The sequence below is a fragment of the Carcharhinus amblyrhynchos genome, chromosome 12 (assembly GCF_965287045.1).
Source record: "Carcharhinus amblyrhynchos chromosome 12, sCarAmb.v2.hapA, whole genome shotgun sequence".
NCBI lineage: Eukaryota > Metazoa > Chordata > Chondrichthyes > Carcharhiniformes > Carcharhinidae > Carcharhinus > Carcharhinus amblyrhynchos.
Window position 1 is genome coordinate 57,547,669 of NC_137335.1, and position 18,579 is coordinate 57,566,247.

The 18,579-nt window shown below is 42.5% G+C and overlaps 1 protein-coding gene across 1 annotated transcript; it reads right to left on the bottom strand.

Annotated features, from left to right (window-relative positions):
- Positions 1-3,433: 3,433 nt before the first annotated feature.
- prph2a (peripherin 2a (retinal degeneration, slow)) lies at positions 3,434-17,421 on the bottom strand. Its single transcript, XM_080200594.1, has 3 exons — positions 16,244-17,421; positions 15,525-15,771; positions 3,434-7,100 (listed from the first exon to the last, which is right to left on the bottom strand). Exons 1-3 carry the CDS (start codon positions 16,822-16,824, stop codon positions 6,861-6,863), a joined length of 1,068 nt encoding a protein of 355 aa, XP_080056720.1. The 5' UTR covers positions 16,825-17,421; the 3' UTR covers positions 3,434-6,860.
- Positions 17,422-18,579: the final 1,158 nt, after the last annotated feature.

Below are 18,579 nucleotides of genomic sequence, written 5' to 3' on the forward strand. Positions count from 1 at the left end.
CGAGGCAGCCTCCACCACCTCAACGGGCAGAGAATTCCAGAGATTCACCACCCTTTGAGTGAAGAAGTTCCTCCTCAACTCCATTCTAAACCGCCCCCCCTTTATCTTGAGGCTGTGCCCCCTAGTCTTACTGTCCTTTCTGAGCGGGAAGAGTCTCTCCACCTCTATCCTATCCATCCCATTCATCATCATATATGTCTCAATGAGATCTCCCCTCGTTCTTCTAAACTCTAACGAGTACAAGCCTAGTTTATTCAGCCTCTCCTCATAGCTCAACCCCCTCAACTCCGGTATCAGCCTAGTAAACCTCCTCTGCACTCCCTCCAAGGCCAAAATATCCTTGCGTAAGTACGGCGACCAAAGCTGCACACAGTACTCCAGCTGCGGTCTCACCAATGCCCTATACAGCCGCAGCAAGACCTCCCTACTTTTATATTCAATCCCCCTCGCTATGAAGGCCAGCATCCCATTAGCCTTCCTGACCACCTGCTGCACCTGCAGGCTGGGTTTTTGCGACTCATGCACAAGGACCCCAAGGTCCCTCTGCACCGTCACCTGCTGCAGTTTTTCGCCACGTAAGTAATAGTCCTTCCTACCATTATTCCTACCAAAGTGGACCACCTCGCACTTGCCAACATTAAATTCCATTTGCCATTTCCTGGCCCATTCGCCCAGCCTATCTAGATCCTTCTGCAGACTCTCCACACCCTCCGCCCAATTTGCCGTTCCACCAATCTTGGTGTCATCAGCAAATTTCGACACCATACACTCGGTTCCCTCCTCCAGATCATCTATATAAATGGTAAATAGCTGAGGCCCCAGCACCAACCCCTGGGGCACTCCACTAGTCACCAACCGCCAATCCGAATAGCACCCATTAACCCCCACTCTCTGCCTCCTATTTAACAACCAATCCTCTATCCACGCTAACACCCTACCCCCAACTCCATGCCCCCTTACCTTCTGCAATAACCTCTTGTGAGGCACCTTGTCAAACGCCTTCTGAAAATCAAGAAAGACCACATCCACCGGCTCTCCTCTATCCACCGCCCTAGACACATCCTCATAGAACTCCAATAAATTTGTCAGACACGACTTCCCCTTAACGAAACCGTGCTGCGTCTGCTCTATCAAGCAATTCCCCTCAAGATGCCTCGCTATTTCCTCCTTGATAACGGATTCTAACATTTTACCCACAACAGACGTTAAACTAACCGGCCTATAATTCCCTGTCTTTTGCCTGCCACCCTTCTTAAACAACGGCGTAACATTAGCCGTTTTCCAGTCTTCCGGCACTTCCCGGAATCCAGCGACGTTTGGAAAATAACCACCAAGGCATCCACTATCACCTCCGCCATTTCTTTCAGAACCCTCGGATGCATTCCATCCGGTCCTGGGGACTTGTCCACTATCAGTCCCTCTAGTCTGTCGAGCACCGCCTCTCTAGTAACAATAATGTCATTGAGACCCTCCAGTCCTACCACCTTTCCATCGCTAACACCCGGCAAATTATTCACGTCTTCCTCCGTGAAGACCGAAACAAAAAAGTTATTCAAGACCTCAGCCATTTCCCCATCCCCTACCACTAAGTCCCCCCTCTCATCCTCTAAGGGTCCAACGTTCACCCTAGCCAGCCTCTTCCTTTTTATATATTTATAAAAACTCTTGCTGTCCTTTTTTATATTAAGCGCTAGCCCAGCTGCATAGTTTCTCCTACCCTTCTTTATCAATAATCTATCTTTATCAGTAATCTATTAACCAGTTATTGATTGATAGTATTGGTCGTTGAAAAAAAGACCAATTGTAGAGAGATCCCATTGTAATTTGGCAAAAACTGCACAATTCCATCTCGGGCTTTGGTATACATGAAGAAGTGTAATCTCAGTAACTGTTCCGATTGTGGTTTTACTCAATTTGTTGGCCAGAAGTTGAGAGGTAGATGACATTGATGTGTTATTCTTTCACTGAAAGCATTGCAGCATGAGTTAATCGCCCTTCCCTGAAAGGAAGTTTGTTGGAGTTTGTTGCCTTTATATTGTTGTGAATAAGCCTGGCTACATAAATCATTGACAAGCTTTTACCAAAATCCCAGATGGAAGTAAAACATACAACACCAATCAGTGATCTGTTTGTAATGTTCCTGGGTGTTGTGCACCTCCCCCACCCCCCCCCCCCCCCCCCCCCCCCCCTCAACCTGCTCCAAACACCGTCACCTCACCCTCTCTCTAGTGTGGAGATGCCAGCGTTGAACTGGGGTAGGCACAGTAAGAAGTCTCACAACACCAGGTTAAAGTCCAACAGGTTTATTTGGTAGCACAAGCTTTCAGAGTGCTGTTCCTTCCTCAGGTGAGACTCACCTGATGAAGGAGCAGTTATCCAAAAGCTTGTGTGACCAAATAAACCTGTTGGACTAATAACTGTGCCTGCTTTCCGTGTTTAAGGATATTCACTGCTCACAATATTTTATGAAATTGGGCCAGAATACATGTTAAGAACAGCTCTATTTTTTAAGAAAAACACAAACACCCTAAAATCACCTATTTTATGTTGACAAAGGGCTAGTTAGAAAAATTGATGGTGCAGATTATTCTAGCCAGTGAGAAGAACAAGGAATTTTCAATACTGCGTATTTACAGCTTGTAAATTATATGGATTATTTTCCATTCTTCCAGTTTTAAAATAAATTACATTTGGAAAATCAAGAATCAACTGATCTGTTCTCTTTTCTGTGATACATTTTCTGAATTTCTCATTTTCTTAGAGTTCTGCCTCTGTTTTAAAATGAAAACTTTCCCTCAGTTCGCAGTCGGAACTCACCTGTGGGAGATGATCTTCACTCTGTCTAACTGGGAAGTCCATAAAATGTCATCAACTTGTGCTAGTGAAGCCAGATGCATGATTAATATCCATAGTAGAGTCTGTTAGCATTTAACTTCTTATACCTGTTAATTCTAAACTTTATTTGATTGTTGGTATATAGCTGAAGTTTGTTCATGCACTAGCAATCACTGCATTTTAAAAAAATGTGTTCAACATTTTAATTGTTTTCACAACACAATCCATTAGTTTGTCTGTCTTTATCTTCACTCTCGGCGCCAGTGTTCAAATACTAATTTGCAGCCAGCTTGCCTTCCATGCATACTCCCTTATTCAATTATGCGTATCTACCCTTGCACATACAGACCCCTCACGTGTTATGTCATGGAAAAGCACGTGTGGAATACAAGTGTTATGAGAATTGCTATTTAAGTTCAAAGAAAAGGTTTGAGATTCGAAGGGCCAGGAACAAGTCTCTTCTGAAAAACCTTAAGTTCATCTAACTCATTAGAGCAACCACTGCTTATGGACCTTGAGTGCAAGTCTTTAACAAAATGTGAATTTGTAGTCACGTGCAGCAGTACATGCTAGAGAAGTATTTTCCATTCAAGAGATATTACAATTTGAGTATGTTTATTATTTTCTGAGAAGGATTGTGTTTTAACACTTAGCTTGTCAATCCTTTCAAAATACGTCACTGCCTCCAAATTAACATTTCAACAAAATACAACACTTCACTTTTGTCAAAATTCATTTGAGGATTCAACATCATGAAACAGAAACTGAGCAAAGCATAAAAGCAATACTAAAACCTTTCACTCACATCCAGGAAATTAAGATAAATGTTTATCACTAACAAAATCAAGCTTTGCACTGGAGAATGCATGCCTTGTTAGAAGTATCTGAAGAAGTGAGGAGGGACGTTCACAATGGCCACTCTGTCTATTGCTAGATTTATCGAGGAGTTGCATCAATTGTAATCAATGCATTCATGTCCTGGGCTCTCCCAATCTTTCAACTGATAAGTCTGTCCATCATCTGAGTACTTCCTCCTGCTGAATCTGTTATCAATATTTCTGTTACCTCATGGCTAACTTTCGTCAGCCCCTTCCAAACTGCTGTGGAACCCAACACTAATGCCCATACTAAGTCTGCTTGACAATCATTACTGTTGAGATGACTTCCAGTGGTTTCCTGATGCACTGAATTTGAAATCCAATGTCTTTAAAGCACAGGCTGGAAGATTTTGTAGAAGTAACGTGGCATAAGGCCACAAAGACATTGATAAATCCACACTAGGATTTTCAATTCAGTGCTTTAGGAAACAAAAACTGATGGAATTTGGAAAGGGAAGCAGAGATTGTCACACAGCCCGAAATTCTAATAATACTCTCAAGTTTGAATTTGTGTATTAATGAGTTTTGAACACCGGTGAAGAAAGTTAAGCTATAAAGCAACAAAAGGATGGATAAGGGTTTCTGCAGGGAAAAACACTCCGTATTGGATGAGCTTTTGACCACTACCCCCTAGAGAAGGACAAGGGCAGCAGATGCATGAGAAGACGCTCTCCAAGCCACACACCAACCTGATTTGGACTGTCACTGGGTCAAAATCACGGAACAAAATACGAGGAAACTCACTGCACCTTAAGGGCAATAGATGCTGGCCTAGGTAGCGATGCCCACAACCCATGAACGAATAAATAAAATTCTCAATGAGAAGGTTGAGAGACTTGACTCTGACTTGCTGTCTATCCTCCTTCTCTTCCCAACTGCTTATAATTCATCCGAAGCTTCCATGCAGGTGTCCAATGAGAACTTGCTCACTAAATGCCTTTGCTTTACTTCACTGTTTTGTTCTTTGCCTCTGAAAGCTTTCTCTGAATGTATCCTTTTCACTGTCCTGATTCTATTTCATCTGTTTCCTTGTGAAGTGTCCTGAGATATTTCATGACAAGATATTCTGCTGGTGCAAGGAATTATTGCTAGTTTAGGAAGAGTAGCCAAGTGGTTATGTTCCTGGGCTGATAATCCAGCTACTAATGATCTGGAGTCTTCCGTTCAAATCCCACCTCAGTAGCTGGGAAATTTAAATTCAATTGCTTACATAATTCTGGAACAAAAGACCAAGTAATTACCAATCGTCACTAAAAACACTTCCAGTACTATAATGTGTTATAAAGAAGAGGATCTACTGGCTTGTATGAGACAACCAGCGTTGTGGTTGTATCTCAGCAAGACACCATCATCATCTCCAGGGAAATAAGGGATAAACAATAAATGCTAATTTACCAGTGATGCCTCCATCACAATTCATGTCAACTTTCTACACACTATGTTGAGCATTGTACATTTATGTTTTAAGTTTATTTACTAGTGTTACAAGTAGGCTTACATTAACACTGCAATGAAGTTACTGTGAAAATCCCATAGTCACCACACTCTGGCATCTGTTTGGGTACAATGAGGGAGAATTTAGCATAGCCAATTCACCTAACCAGCACATCTTCTGGACTGTGGGAGGAACCTGGAACACCCGGAGGAAACCCACGCAGACACTAGGGGAACGAGCAGACCGCACACAGACACTAAACCCAAGTTAGGAAGTGAAACCAGGTCCCTGGTGCTGTGAGATAGCAGTGCTAACCATTGTGCCACCGTGCTGCCTATGGCACCATACGGGACAATGTCCTCTTGTATTTATTACATTCCTGTGTGCATTTAGATGTCAGGATGAATTAGTTGTCTTTCCTTTGAAAAGAATTACAGAAGTTAATCCTGTAAACTGGTGTTAAGCACTTTTATCCTTCAAGCTGCAGTGGACAGTTGCATGTCAAACTGCTAACACAGAGAAATGCTTCAAGTAATCAAGAAGGACATTGGTTTATGAGACTTCTTTTGAAGCTGTTTCAAATTACACTGCATCTTCAAAAGGATTTCAGACTGCCTGAATTGAAAGGCTATGTAGCAATTTTCAACTAGTATATTATAAGCGATTCAATTACACAGAGTCTATCCTAAATAAAACTAACATTTCGGCAGCGACTGCAAAGCTATTTATTTTTAAAAATCACATTTAATGAACAAACCATGCCACGGTTTAGCTTCAATTGGATATGAAAAAGTAATTGCTGTACAAAATCTTGAAAAATAACTCTTTGTACACTTGAGGGGTTGTTAATTTTTAACTGCATCTCCTACCCAACTGAATCACTGCAGACAATTGTTGGGGGGCTTTACGGGTCAGACAAGGATTTCCTCATGTTTGTGAAGCTGATTTTAGGAACTATTGGGGAATACCATATTGCCTAAGTTTGTACATCATGTGTGTTTTCTAAAATCTGAACCAACTTTCATCTTGAATTTCCCATCCATGTTATTTGCTTTTAATAGCAGCCCTGCTTGTAAGAGAGAACATTCTAGTTCTATCCGTAAGTTAGAGTTGTTACATTTATTTGATCTTGTTTTGGATTCCCTAGGTGAAGTTTTGAAGTACCTGAAATATGAATGGAAATCTTCACTTAATGAAAAATGTCCTTTTTCTTGGAAGATGCTTTTAATATTGAACCCTATGTTGTAACAGCATATATACTATATAACTTCACATAGCATTTAAGCTACATTAAAGATGGCAGGAGTGTTTTACATAAGTACCGTTGTCACACAATCCATATTTCCAGAGTCAGACACGTTGGTTATATTTACCACTTTATATAGTACAAAGCATGGAAGAGATTCCTGCTGATTGAGTAGTGCACAAATTGTCAAAATCAATTTAACATAATATAAATTGACAATCCAGGTGTAAATAGGTGAATTACATAATATGGTTGGTGGTAGATGGCTTACATCACATGATGGAGTACAAATACAAAATACAGGAGAATAAAATCCTTCTTTGGGTACATGTGATATATATTATACAATAAAGGAATTATTTATCTGGTTTTGTATTGTACATTTCTTTCGTTTTCATTTCCTTCAGAGTCCCAAATTGTTACTCCCCTTACCCACCCACCACCCCCAGTGGTTTTTGCAGTCTCCTCAGCTGACTGTGGCGACGGTCTTGCCCTCTTCAGCTTTCCCCTCTTCAGTTTGCCCCTCTTCGGCTGTAGCTACCTGATTGAACTTACCCAGCTCTTTAATGCTTTCCAGCAGGGATTTAAATGTTTCCTTCACGCTTTTCTCCAATAACCAACCCTCACTCTCGCACTCAGGATCTTCAGGATTTGCAATGCTATCCAGGGATGTATGCAAATATTGGACACCAACCATCACAGCCACCTAAAGAACAGGTAGAAAACAGTGAGCCAGTTACCCGGATCAGTGGTATTCACACACAGGAAAGCCTTTGTTCAAGTAAGCAACTTGGTTTATTAATAGAAAGTGGTCTGCCAATGTATTTTGCGAATTATATTTGCTGCAAATGGGAAACAAGAGTTGCTTTTGAGAGGAACATTACCTCATTGCCATTTGTCTAATAGTCAACTAGCAAACTTCCTCCATAGGTAAACGCTGCTCTGAAATTCTGTTAATTCCAACATGAGACATATCTGTTGATAGATGAATGGAACCTTGCATTTTGATATCTGAGCCAGATGGCCCTTGATAATCGAGGCACCTAGTGAATGATCAGACAGCCTTGAGGGATAATTATGTCACTGGGATTGGATTGGTCTTCTCCCTTGGTTCAGGATAATCAGGTCCATGTTTGAACAGGAAGAAGATGTGACCCAGGCCATGGTAAAAGCGGAGGTATTTCAAACGCTAAAATCATAGAATCCTACAGTGCAGAAGGAGGCCATTCAGCCCATCGAGTCTACAGTGACCACGTTCCCACCCAGGCCTTTTCCCCATAACCCCTAATTAGTCCCCCGACACTAAGGCGCAATTTAGAGTGGCCAACCCATCCAATCCACATATCTTTGAATGTGGGAGGAAACTGAAGCACCTGGAGGAGATCCATGCAGACACAGGGAGAATGTGCAAACTCCACACACAGACAGTGACCCAAGTTGGGAATCAAACCCTGGCGCAGTGAGGCAGCCGTGCTAACCACGGTGTCACGGTGCCACCACTGGAAGAGTTTTAAATTGAAAAAGTGGAGGTATTAGATAGATTAAATGTGCTTAAGGTTAGTAAGGTACCAGGGCTGAATGAGACGCACCCAAGGATGCTACCGCAAGCGAGTGTGGAAATTGCGGCGGCGTTGGTCATAATCTTTCAGACGTCCTTCAACTTGGGTAGTGCCAGAGGACTGGAGAATTGCAAATATTACACACTTGTTCAAAAAAATTGTCGGGATATGCCCAGCAACTATGGGCCAATGAGTGTAATGTTGGGGAAACTTAGAGAAACAATAATTTGATACAAAGTTAATAGTCACATGGACAAATGCAGGTTAATTAAGGAAAGCCAGCATGGATTTCTTAAGGGAAAATCATGGTTATCTAACTCACTGGAGTTTTCTGAGGAGATAATAGGGTTGGTGAGGGCAATGCTGTTCATCTGGTGTACATAGACTCACTAAAGGTATTTGGTGCAGTGCTACATGACAGATTTATGGGCAAAGGGGATGCAGGAGCAGAGGGGCATGAATGTATCTGTGTACAAATAGAATGGTTAATAAAGCATACAGCATCCTGGGCTTTATTAATGGGGGCATAGAGTACAAGAGTAAGGAGGTTATGTTGAACTTGTACAAGCCATTTGTTCAGCCTCAGCTGGAGAGTTGTGTCCAGTTCTGGGTGCTGCATTTCAGGAAGAATGTGAAGGCAGTAGACAGCATGCAGAAAAGATTCACAAGAATGGTTCCTGAGGAACTTCAGTTATGAAGACAGATTGGATTGAGACTGTTTTCCTTGGAGAAAAGAAGGCTGGGAGGAGATTTGATCGAGGTATTCAAAATCATGAGGGGTCTGGAAAGAGTAGATAGGGAGAAGCTGTTTCCACTTGTGAAATGAGTGAGATGAGAGGGCACAGGTTCAAAGTAATTAGTAAAAGGAACAATCATGATATGAGGGAAAATATTTTCACACAGTGAATGGTTTGGGTCTGGAATGCTCTGCCTGAGAGCATGGTGGTGGCAGACTCAATTGAAACACTCAAGAGGGAATTAGACTGTTATTTGAAAAGAGAGCATGTGCAGGGTTATGTGGAGAAGATTGGACAATGGAACTAGAAAGTTGCTCATTCGGAGAGCAGGTGCAGACATGATGGGCCAAACGTCCTGCTTTTGCACTATACCAATTCTGTGAAGTAGTTCTGGTTGGACACACAGCAAGAAACTTAAAAATGCTCTTTGTCGGCACATGTAAGCTCCAGGAACAATGCCCTCGCTATGTAACAACTGTAGTAACAGATTGAAAATGTGAAGCTCCCTGACTTGTTCACTGCTTGCAATTATCACACAACCTGATTTGACAGATCTGCCCTGCAACAGCCTCCAAAAGGCCAGGAAGGAAACCAGAACAAGGCAGCAGTATAGTTCAATCAGTATTGAGAATTAGATTGCTTTGGTGCCAATCTCCCTGAACACAGAAGATAATAAATACACCATCTCATTGTCTTGGTTTCTGCCATTATCTGAAACTCCTGTTATAATGGCATGTCAACACAGCTGTAACTGCACCAAATTTTTTTCCAAATTCAAAGTCAGACATTGACTCACCATGATCGCTTCCAAGGATTAATGTTCAAGCTCTGAAATGGGCAAACATGTGGATAAACTGCTACAACTCATTATCTCACACAATAACATTCAGTTCAGGAAGCTTTGTACAACTGAAGTGTAGGATTTATGGTCTCTTGAAGGATAAGTGTATTCCAATAAATTGCTCCGTAACTTTTTAATATTATAAGTTTTCTACACTTATTGGCATATTAAGTTTTCCCATTATAATTGATTTCAATGTTTAAAAACAAAATATTGGCACTGACTTTGGTTGAAGAGTTTTTCTTCCTTCCTCGCACACCACCCCCACCCCCCGCGCTCCCACGCCCCCACATCTCCCCACTCGTTAACTTCTATGAAGGCATCATGTTACCCTCATTACTGTTGTTCCTATTCAGGAGATCATCAGAGATATGAGGGGGATCTTATAGAAACATATTATGAAGGGAACAGATAAGATAGAAACAGGGAACTTGTTTCCACTGGCAGCTGAAACTAGAACGAGTGGCATGGCCTCAAAATAAGGGGAAGCAGATTTAAGACTGAGTTGAGGAGGAATTTCTTCACAGGATTGTGATTCTGTGGAATTTTCCTGCCCAGTGAAGCAGTTGAATGTTTTTAAGGCAAGGATAGATAAATTTTTGAACAGTAAAGGAATTAAGGGTTATGGTGAGCGGGCGGATAAGTGGAGCTGAGTCCACAAAAAGATCAGCCACAATTTTATTGAATGGCGGAGCAGGCTCGAGGGGCCAGATGGCCTATTCCTGCTCCTAGTTCTTATGTTCTTACGTTTTTTTTATAAAAATTAGTTCCAAAAGCTTATTCAAAACTGTATGTAATTGCAATTTTTAAGCACAGAATGAAAGACTTGCATTTATTTAGCTCCCTTTTCAACTTCCAGACAATCCAAAGCACTTTCTAGCCAGTTAAATACTTGCAGAAACGTGCTTATCAACTTGCACACACACTGAGGTCCCACTTTTAGGACTGGGGATACTGACAGGAATCTGGTTTTACTGGCTCTGGTTGTAAGCTAGATATCAGCCACGACATCAGTGAAAAGTAGCACAAAAGCTAAGCAGATGCTGGAAATCCGATATTAAGTCAGAAAATGCTGGAAATCTGATATTAAGTCAGAAAATGCTGGAAATTCTCAGCAGGTCTGGCAGCATCTGTTGAGAAAGAAGCAGAGTACATATTTCAAGTCAATGATCTTTTATCAGACTGATTTCTGATGAATGGTCATCCACATGAAACTTTAACTGTATTTTTCTCTCCATACGTATTTCCAAACCTCAAGTATTTTTAATATTTTTATTGTTTAATATCAGGGAGGACTACTCTGCACATTTTTGAATAGTATCGTCACATCTTTAATATTCATTTGAATGGGTCGACACAACTTAGGTTTAACAACTTAACTGAAAGTTGCCAACTCAGATCATGCAGCGCTCCTCAGTATTGCTTAGGAGTGTCAACCTACATTTTAAGCTTGTGTCTGTAAAGTGGCACTTGATCTCATAACATTCTGGGTGGTAATTCCCCCCAAAAAATGATTAAGTGTCATAGGGCGAGAAAACCTGACTGAACTGCACCAGTTGTACACCGCAATTGTCCCACACTTAGTCTTTTTTTTGGGAGAGTGGTGAGTTGTGCACCAGTCCTGGGAATGATGGGGTCTGAACACATTGGTGAGCCTGGCTGCAAAGTGATTAGGTGCCATTTTGAAAGGACACCCTGATCTCGCAGTGCACTGAAAGACCCCCACCCTCCCCCACACAGACATTGGGATCTCCCTCTCATTGGCAGCATGTTTCCCCACACCCTCCCCAACAAGGATCAGTGGCACTGGGGCATTGGGCCCTCCTATTGGGTTTCCCTTAACCCCTGACATGCTCCCCCAACTCAGGCCCCATGCCCACTTAGGCCCTGCTTCCTTGGCACTGGCCCTGGTAGTATCCCATGGCAATGGCCATCTGGCAGTGCCAATGTACCAGGTTGGCACTGCCAAATGGGTATTACGCAGCCATGTCACCAACCACCCAGGGACTTCAATGGCCTCCAAGGTCACTGGCATGGCCATCACAGCTGTTCTCCAGTGATTCTCACTGGGTTCATGCCATGCCCGAGGGTCAGAAAATCCCAGGAGCTGAGAGAATCCAGCATCGAACGGGCTAAGCGTATTAAATGCTACTTTAAATATGCTAATCAGCTTCAAGCCTTTTCTGGGTGAGATCTGGTTTGCGCCAGTAGCAAGAGACTGTGACAATTACAAACCAATTGGCGTTGGGCGCAAAATCCGTTTCTAGGCCTGCACGCAATTTCCCTGGATTAGTGTGATCTGTGCAGGTATGGTGAGGCCAGAAAATCACCCCCTCTGATTCAGATGAGATTGTAACCATGACTGTATGGCCATGATAAGTATCTTTGGTGTATCATTTACACATTAAAGGGTGGCACAGTGGTTAGCACTGCTGCCTCATAGTGCCAGGGACCTGGATTCAATTCCAGCCTTGGGTGACTGTCTGCATGGATTTCCTCCGGGTGCTCCGGTATCCTCCCACACTCCAAAGATGTGCGGGTTAGGTTGATTGGCCATGCTAAACTGTCCCTTAGTGTCCTGAGATGCACAGTTAGAGGGATTAGTGGGTAAATATGTAGGGATATGAGGGTAGGGCCCGGGTGGGATTGTGGTCAGTGCAGATTCAATGGGCCAAATGCCCTCTTTCTGCACTGTAGGGTTTCTATGATTCTCTGAGTCCAGAGATGTGTGGGTTAGGTTGGTTGATCGTGCTAAATTGACCCTTAGTGTCAGGGGGATTAGCAGGGTAAATACTTGGAGTTACAGGGATAGGGCCTGGAGGGATAGTTGTCAGTGCAGGCTTGATGACCTGAATGGTCTCATTCTGCACTGCAGGGATTCTGTGATTACAGGGCAACACAATATTTAACTGGTTCAATTTTTACCTCTTTGCTTTATTTGTATTTGCTTTTGAGGTTCCTCTAGCACGTGGATATCAGAGCATAATATTATCTGGGTGGGAAGGTAGGAAAGATATCTCCATACTGGGTTTACTTTGTGATAGCAGATGATCTGGATCTTAGGGCAATGCAACAATATGTGGAACTACTTGTAACTGTGACATCAGTTTACTTTGCTTAAATTATCTGACAATCATACACATCAAGTAAGAAAAGGCAACATGGCCCACCAAATGAGCCTCATCCAAAGTTCATGTATGATTATCCTTTCATAGTCTTTCTACATCTTTGCCAATGATTTCCCTCTCCATTCTCCCCGCTTCTCTGCGTGGATTACAAGGAATGCTGTCTTTCTTCTGGGATGAAGGGGATGTCTAATGAGGAATGGTTGCATGGAGTTGGGCCTATATATATATTGGTGTCTAGAAAAATGAGTGTTGATCTGGGGGCTTGACAGGGTAGATACTGAGAGGCTGGAACTAGGAGGCATAGTTTTAAAAATAAGGGATCTTCCATTTAGTTGAAGAGGAATTTTCTTTCTGAGGGTTGGTAATCTTCCCCAGTAAACGGAGGCTGATATATTCAAGACTGAGTTTGATGGAGTTTTGATCTACAATAGAGTAAAAGGTTATGAGAGACAGGCAGGAAATTGGAGTAAAAGGCCATAATCAAATATCAACCATTGCCATATTGGATGTCTCGATGGGTCATAGAATCCCTATAGTGCAGAAGTAGGTCATTTTGGTCCATCAAGTCTGCACCAAACACAATTCCACCCTCCCCTATACTCATAACCCCATACATTTACTCTAGCTAATGCCCCTGACACTAAGGGGCAATTTAGCACGGCCAATACACCTAACCTGCACATCTTTGGTCTGTGGGAGGAAACTGAAGCACCCAAAGGAAACCCACGCAGACGCGGGGAGAATGAATGGCCTACTTGTGTTTCTATTCTTTATGTTTTCCCTCTCCCCGCCCAGCACATGTACATATTGGGATCTGAGTTTGTGTATGGAGTCTCATACAGGTTATCCAGAAGTACTGAATACAACCTGAATCCTTCAAAGGTGTATAATCATAGCGTATAATGGAGGAGAAGCTCACATTTATAGTGCAACTTTTACAACTTAAGACATCCAAAAACACTTTACTATTGAGAAGAGCTTCATTAACTCTTTGTTGTTCTACAGGAAAACATGGCAGTAGCTTACATAAATCAAGACCCATAAATAGTTGAGACAAAAGGGCCAGATACTTGTTTCTGTGGTGTTAGTTGAGGAACAGATAATAGCCACGAAAGCTTTCCTGCTGTTACCATTGGTACGGAAACTTTAATGTCTATCTGAGGAGTTACACCTTGATTTAATGTGGCATCTGAAAGATGACACTTTTGACAGTGCATTGCTTCTTCAGTACTGCAACTGAAGTATCAGATTAGATTGTATCTTCCAGACTCTAAGGTGGAACATGCAACCAGGATTTTCTGATTCAAAGGCAAGAGTGCTACCAACTGAGCAAAGACTGGCACTGTTTAAAGATTACAAAAGCTCAAATCTATCAAGACATTAAGACATGATCCATCCCAAGCCAGCAACAATAATCCAAAGAAAACTTTTGTCAAGATTTGTTTTAATATTGCATCTCAGCACTTACTTATGCTGACTGAAGGTAGAATAACCTCATCTTGTCTTAGTATAGATTACTTTTATTTAAAAAAGCTCACATATCTGTTGTTTTCAAATGCAACAAAATATGTTTAAATAACTTTTTTGTAACTACCAAATAAAGTTACTCCCCAAAGCATAACATCCAAGAAAATCGAATAGTTTACCCTATTACATTAATAAAGCGCATTTCTTAAACTATTGACTAGAATACAGATGCTCAGGGACCTTAGGTAGATGTGGATTTCAGCCTGCCCCAGAAGGATTTTGCACCAGCAGTCTACTTCAATGTGAATAACTCAACATCAGCATGTTATGGAGACAGGTGAGTATAAAAACCACATATACTCCACAGCTAATTCCACCTAACAACCGTGCTTTAGAAAACAGATGTTTAAGATCAAACATGTATGCCATTTGTGAAACAAGTTTACTTTAATGCAATAAAACCCCACAAAACTATTCAACAATTCATTGACAGCCACCGAGAAACAATATCAATTCATCCTCGAAGTGTGAACTGGACTTGATGGTACAAAGGTAATGCAGGTCAGGCAGCATCTGTTGAGAGAGGAAAGGGTTAACTTTCTCTCCAATCAGATGTTGCCTGGCCTGCTGAGTGTATTCAGCATTATCTAATTTTATTTCTGATTTCCAGCTTCCATAGAATTTCTATTATGCAGAGCCTATTACTGCAATTTGTATAACATAATCCAATCCATATCGATGCTGCGGGTTAAGTTGTGATTGTATGTAATGAATGTAATAAGTAATATAGAGGTAACAATTGAAACCCTCTAGCCACTTAAATCAATATGCCACATGTGGGCTGCCACCATAAACTCATCAGAACTAAAAGCTTGCTTTTGCTCTTAAGTTGTTTGTTCATTTAATATCTGTGCTGAATCTCAGAAATATTTTCTGACTTAAAGGCCTTATGCATACATTATACAGAGGAGTCGAGTTCATTGGCCATTTTGAAATATTCAAAACATCAGTAATACAAAAGCAAAATACTGCGGATGCTGGAAGTCTGAAATACAAACAGAAAATGCTGTCTTCATTCATGTTGATGTTTCTACCTTTCAGAAAGAATTCTCCTAATGGAAAATGATAGCTTTGCCCACAGTGAGCTCTGGTCACAAAGTAAGATGTCTCATAACAACAGGATTAAAATCCAACAAGTTTATATGGCAAAAGGATTTTTGTCATTTATCATTAAACATATGTAATAACTATCCCCTATTTATTGCTTGATAGACACATCTTCACAGTTAAGCAAAAACATTTACAGGAAGCATTTGGCAAGAACATTTTATCCTTTGTCACGTTTACAAACCGGCTGCAGTTTTTGTTTGAGCTTGTTGTAATCATTGGCTTTCTTACCTCTAACACCCAAACAAATAACACCAGTCCTCCCATGGAATGCATCATGTTGGTGTAATAATTGAGGAGGGCTTGCCTACAGCCCCGGGTCCACAGGTTCAGCTCTTCAGTCTGGAATTCGTAGCTGTAATGGGCTGAGTTGTTGGTGATCTGGTGCTGGATACAGGGTCGTGGAGAGGCTGGATTGCAGCAACTAAATGGGACCCCATCCGTCAGGTACTTTCCATCAACATTGCTCCTAATGCGGCTGTGAGGGGGGGAAAAGTTTATTTATTAGTCACTAGTAAGGCTTACTTTAACACTGCAGTGAAGTTACTGTGAAATTCACCTAGTCGCCACATTCGGGCACATGTTCGGGTCAATGCACCTAACCAGCACGTCTTTCAGACTGTGGGAGAAAACCGGAGCAGCCAAAGGAAACCCATGCAGACACAGGGAGACTGTGCAAACTCCACACAGACAGTCACCCAAGCCGGGAATTAAAGCCACTGGGCAGCAGTGCTAACCACTGTGCCGCCCAAGAGATGGTGGAACGGCGTTTAGGGTTTAAAACTCAACCTGTACAGCAAAACCAGGGACATTCTATAAGGTCCTTAACACAAAAAGGCAAAAAGAAACATGACTTAAGGCTAAGGTTAAGACATGCCATACCTTGCACATTTCATCTGATCCACCGTCCCGCCACAACCCTAGTGTTCTGGCCCCCTTTTCCTACTTACTCTTTCACCTCCTTGGAGCTGAAGTCCAGGTATCTGTTGCTGATCCACTGGATCTCAAACCAGTCTCGGAATCCATTGTTTCCGCAGCAGCGAAATTCGATCTGGAGATGGTCCATGGTTTTTTTCATAAAGCACCGACCCGGGGTGTCGGTGTCTCGGTAATATTTCATCCCGTTCTTCAGCCCCTTGGCCAGAGTGTCCTCCAGGTAAATCCTCATCACGAAACACAACACCACGGTGAGGAAGGTCAGGAAAGTGAAGAAGAGGCAGGCGGCCAGGTAGAACTTGAGCAGGGATTTCCAGCGGGCATATTTAGCCGGGTCCAGGGAATCGTAGCTAAACTTGCCTCCGAAGCAGTTGATGGCACAAGCCAGGACTCCCACCAGGATCAGGGAATTGGGTACCAAGTGGCTCTCCTCGTTATCCATCACCTCGCTGCGTTTCCTGAGCTCGACCTTCAGGAACAACCCCATCCCAAAGACAATGATCCCAGCCAGGACACAGAACCAGTTTAGGAGCCACAGTCCCTGAGCCAACTTGACCCGTTTCTGCAAGTTGAACTTGATTTTCAGAATGGCCATGGTTTTTTTTTTTTGCTTTCTATCACAACTGGGTTGGAATTGGAAGAGTGGGTGATTCAGTAAGATTTGGGCATGGGAGCAGAAAGGACAGGAGACAGTTCGCCTGAGATTAACTCAACCTTGTGCCCCTCCATACTGACCAGCCCTAAATTTAAAAAAAAAACAGATCTACAAATTGACACACAACTATGTGCCAAAGCCAGAGTGGAGGGGGAGGGAGGGGAGAGGAAGGGGGGTGGGGGTAACGGTCCCTGTCTAAACCTAACCTTTCAGCTCCTGTCCCCAAGCGCGGGCGATGCCTCTTCCAGAATGCACTAGAGAAAATCTGAGGCTAAGAGACGTCACCTTGAAAGCAGTAATAGGTTTTATCACTAATCATTCAGAGAAAGCTCTGCCCCAGATGAGCGATTGAAATTAATCCGTATTTTTACCGTGTAATTGCTTTGCCCTCAACTTCTCAGTGGTTGCACCTTCACCTGGAACTTTCCCTGCGTTTGAAAGCGGGGCCACGGTGTTCACTAAAAATTGTTTCGAAACTTGATGGATTGTTTGTTACCGAGTGATTATCCTCGTGTGCCTCAGGGTTAGTCCTGTGCAATATAATGAAAGCAAAGCAAAACAGCTCCAACTTAATAGGCTAAGTAAGCTTAAATATAGGTCAATGCCCTGGAATGAACATTGAGATCAAACATAAATAGATATATACCAGTCCGCCTCTTTATAAAGCTGTGCTGCGGATTATGTTCCACACGAAATGTTATGCTTGGAGGGGGTTGATGTTGGGTTTAAGGTTCAGGATATGTTAATTTCTCAATCCTTATACTTCTAGAGTTTTAGCTTCAATTTCCACTCCCCTCTCCAAAACAGTGATGCACAATATTTATATAACGCCTTGGTATTAGTAAATCTTCCCAAGGCACAGTGAAATATTAGTCCTCAGGAGTAATCGGTGGGGGAGCACTCAGTATTAATAATGACCTTATCTCTCTTTATCCCTCAATACAGTATATTGAAAAGACTGCAACCAGCATGACCTACTATCCCTATTAAGATTTTAATAACATAGAACATGCTACTTAACATAATGGTGGGACCTCGGACTCCATGGGAGTACTGGGCATGGGTGGTGTCGGTCTTTTATTGATCTGCCCTGACCTTAGGCTGAGATTAGAGCTGAGGCAGAGATCCCCTTGAATCATAGAATCCCTACAGTGCAGAAGAAAGCCTTTCAGCCCAGTGAGCCTGCACCTTATCTCTGACAGAGTATCTTACCTAGGCCATTTTCCCCGCCCTGTCCCCATGACCCCACACATTCACCATGGATCATCCATCTAACCTACATATCTTAGGATACTAAGGGGCAATTTAGCCCCACCAATCCACCTAACTCACACATCTTAGGACTGCGGGAGGAAACTGGAGCATCCAGAGGAAACTCACACAGACTTGGGGAGAACATGCAAACTTCACACAGACCGTCACCCACGGCTCCAGCCTGGGTCCCTAGTGCTGGGAGGCAGTGGTGCTAACCATTATACCACCGTGCTGTCCATTTTTTTCTCCTCAAAAGTGTCCTGCATTGTTATTTTACATCATTACCTCCCCGAATCAGTAATTTGTGCACCTACTGCTTTCCTTGGATGTGGCAGCTGTTTCTCAGACTCCCTCTCTGAATTAGAACCCTGATTCCCTGCTACCTGTGGCCACCATGGTAGGCACAGATAGTACCATCAAAAGTTAATAGGCATTCGAATG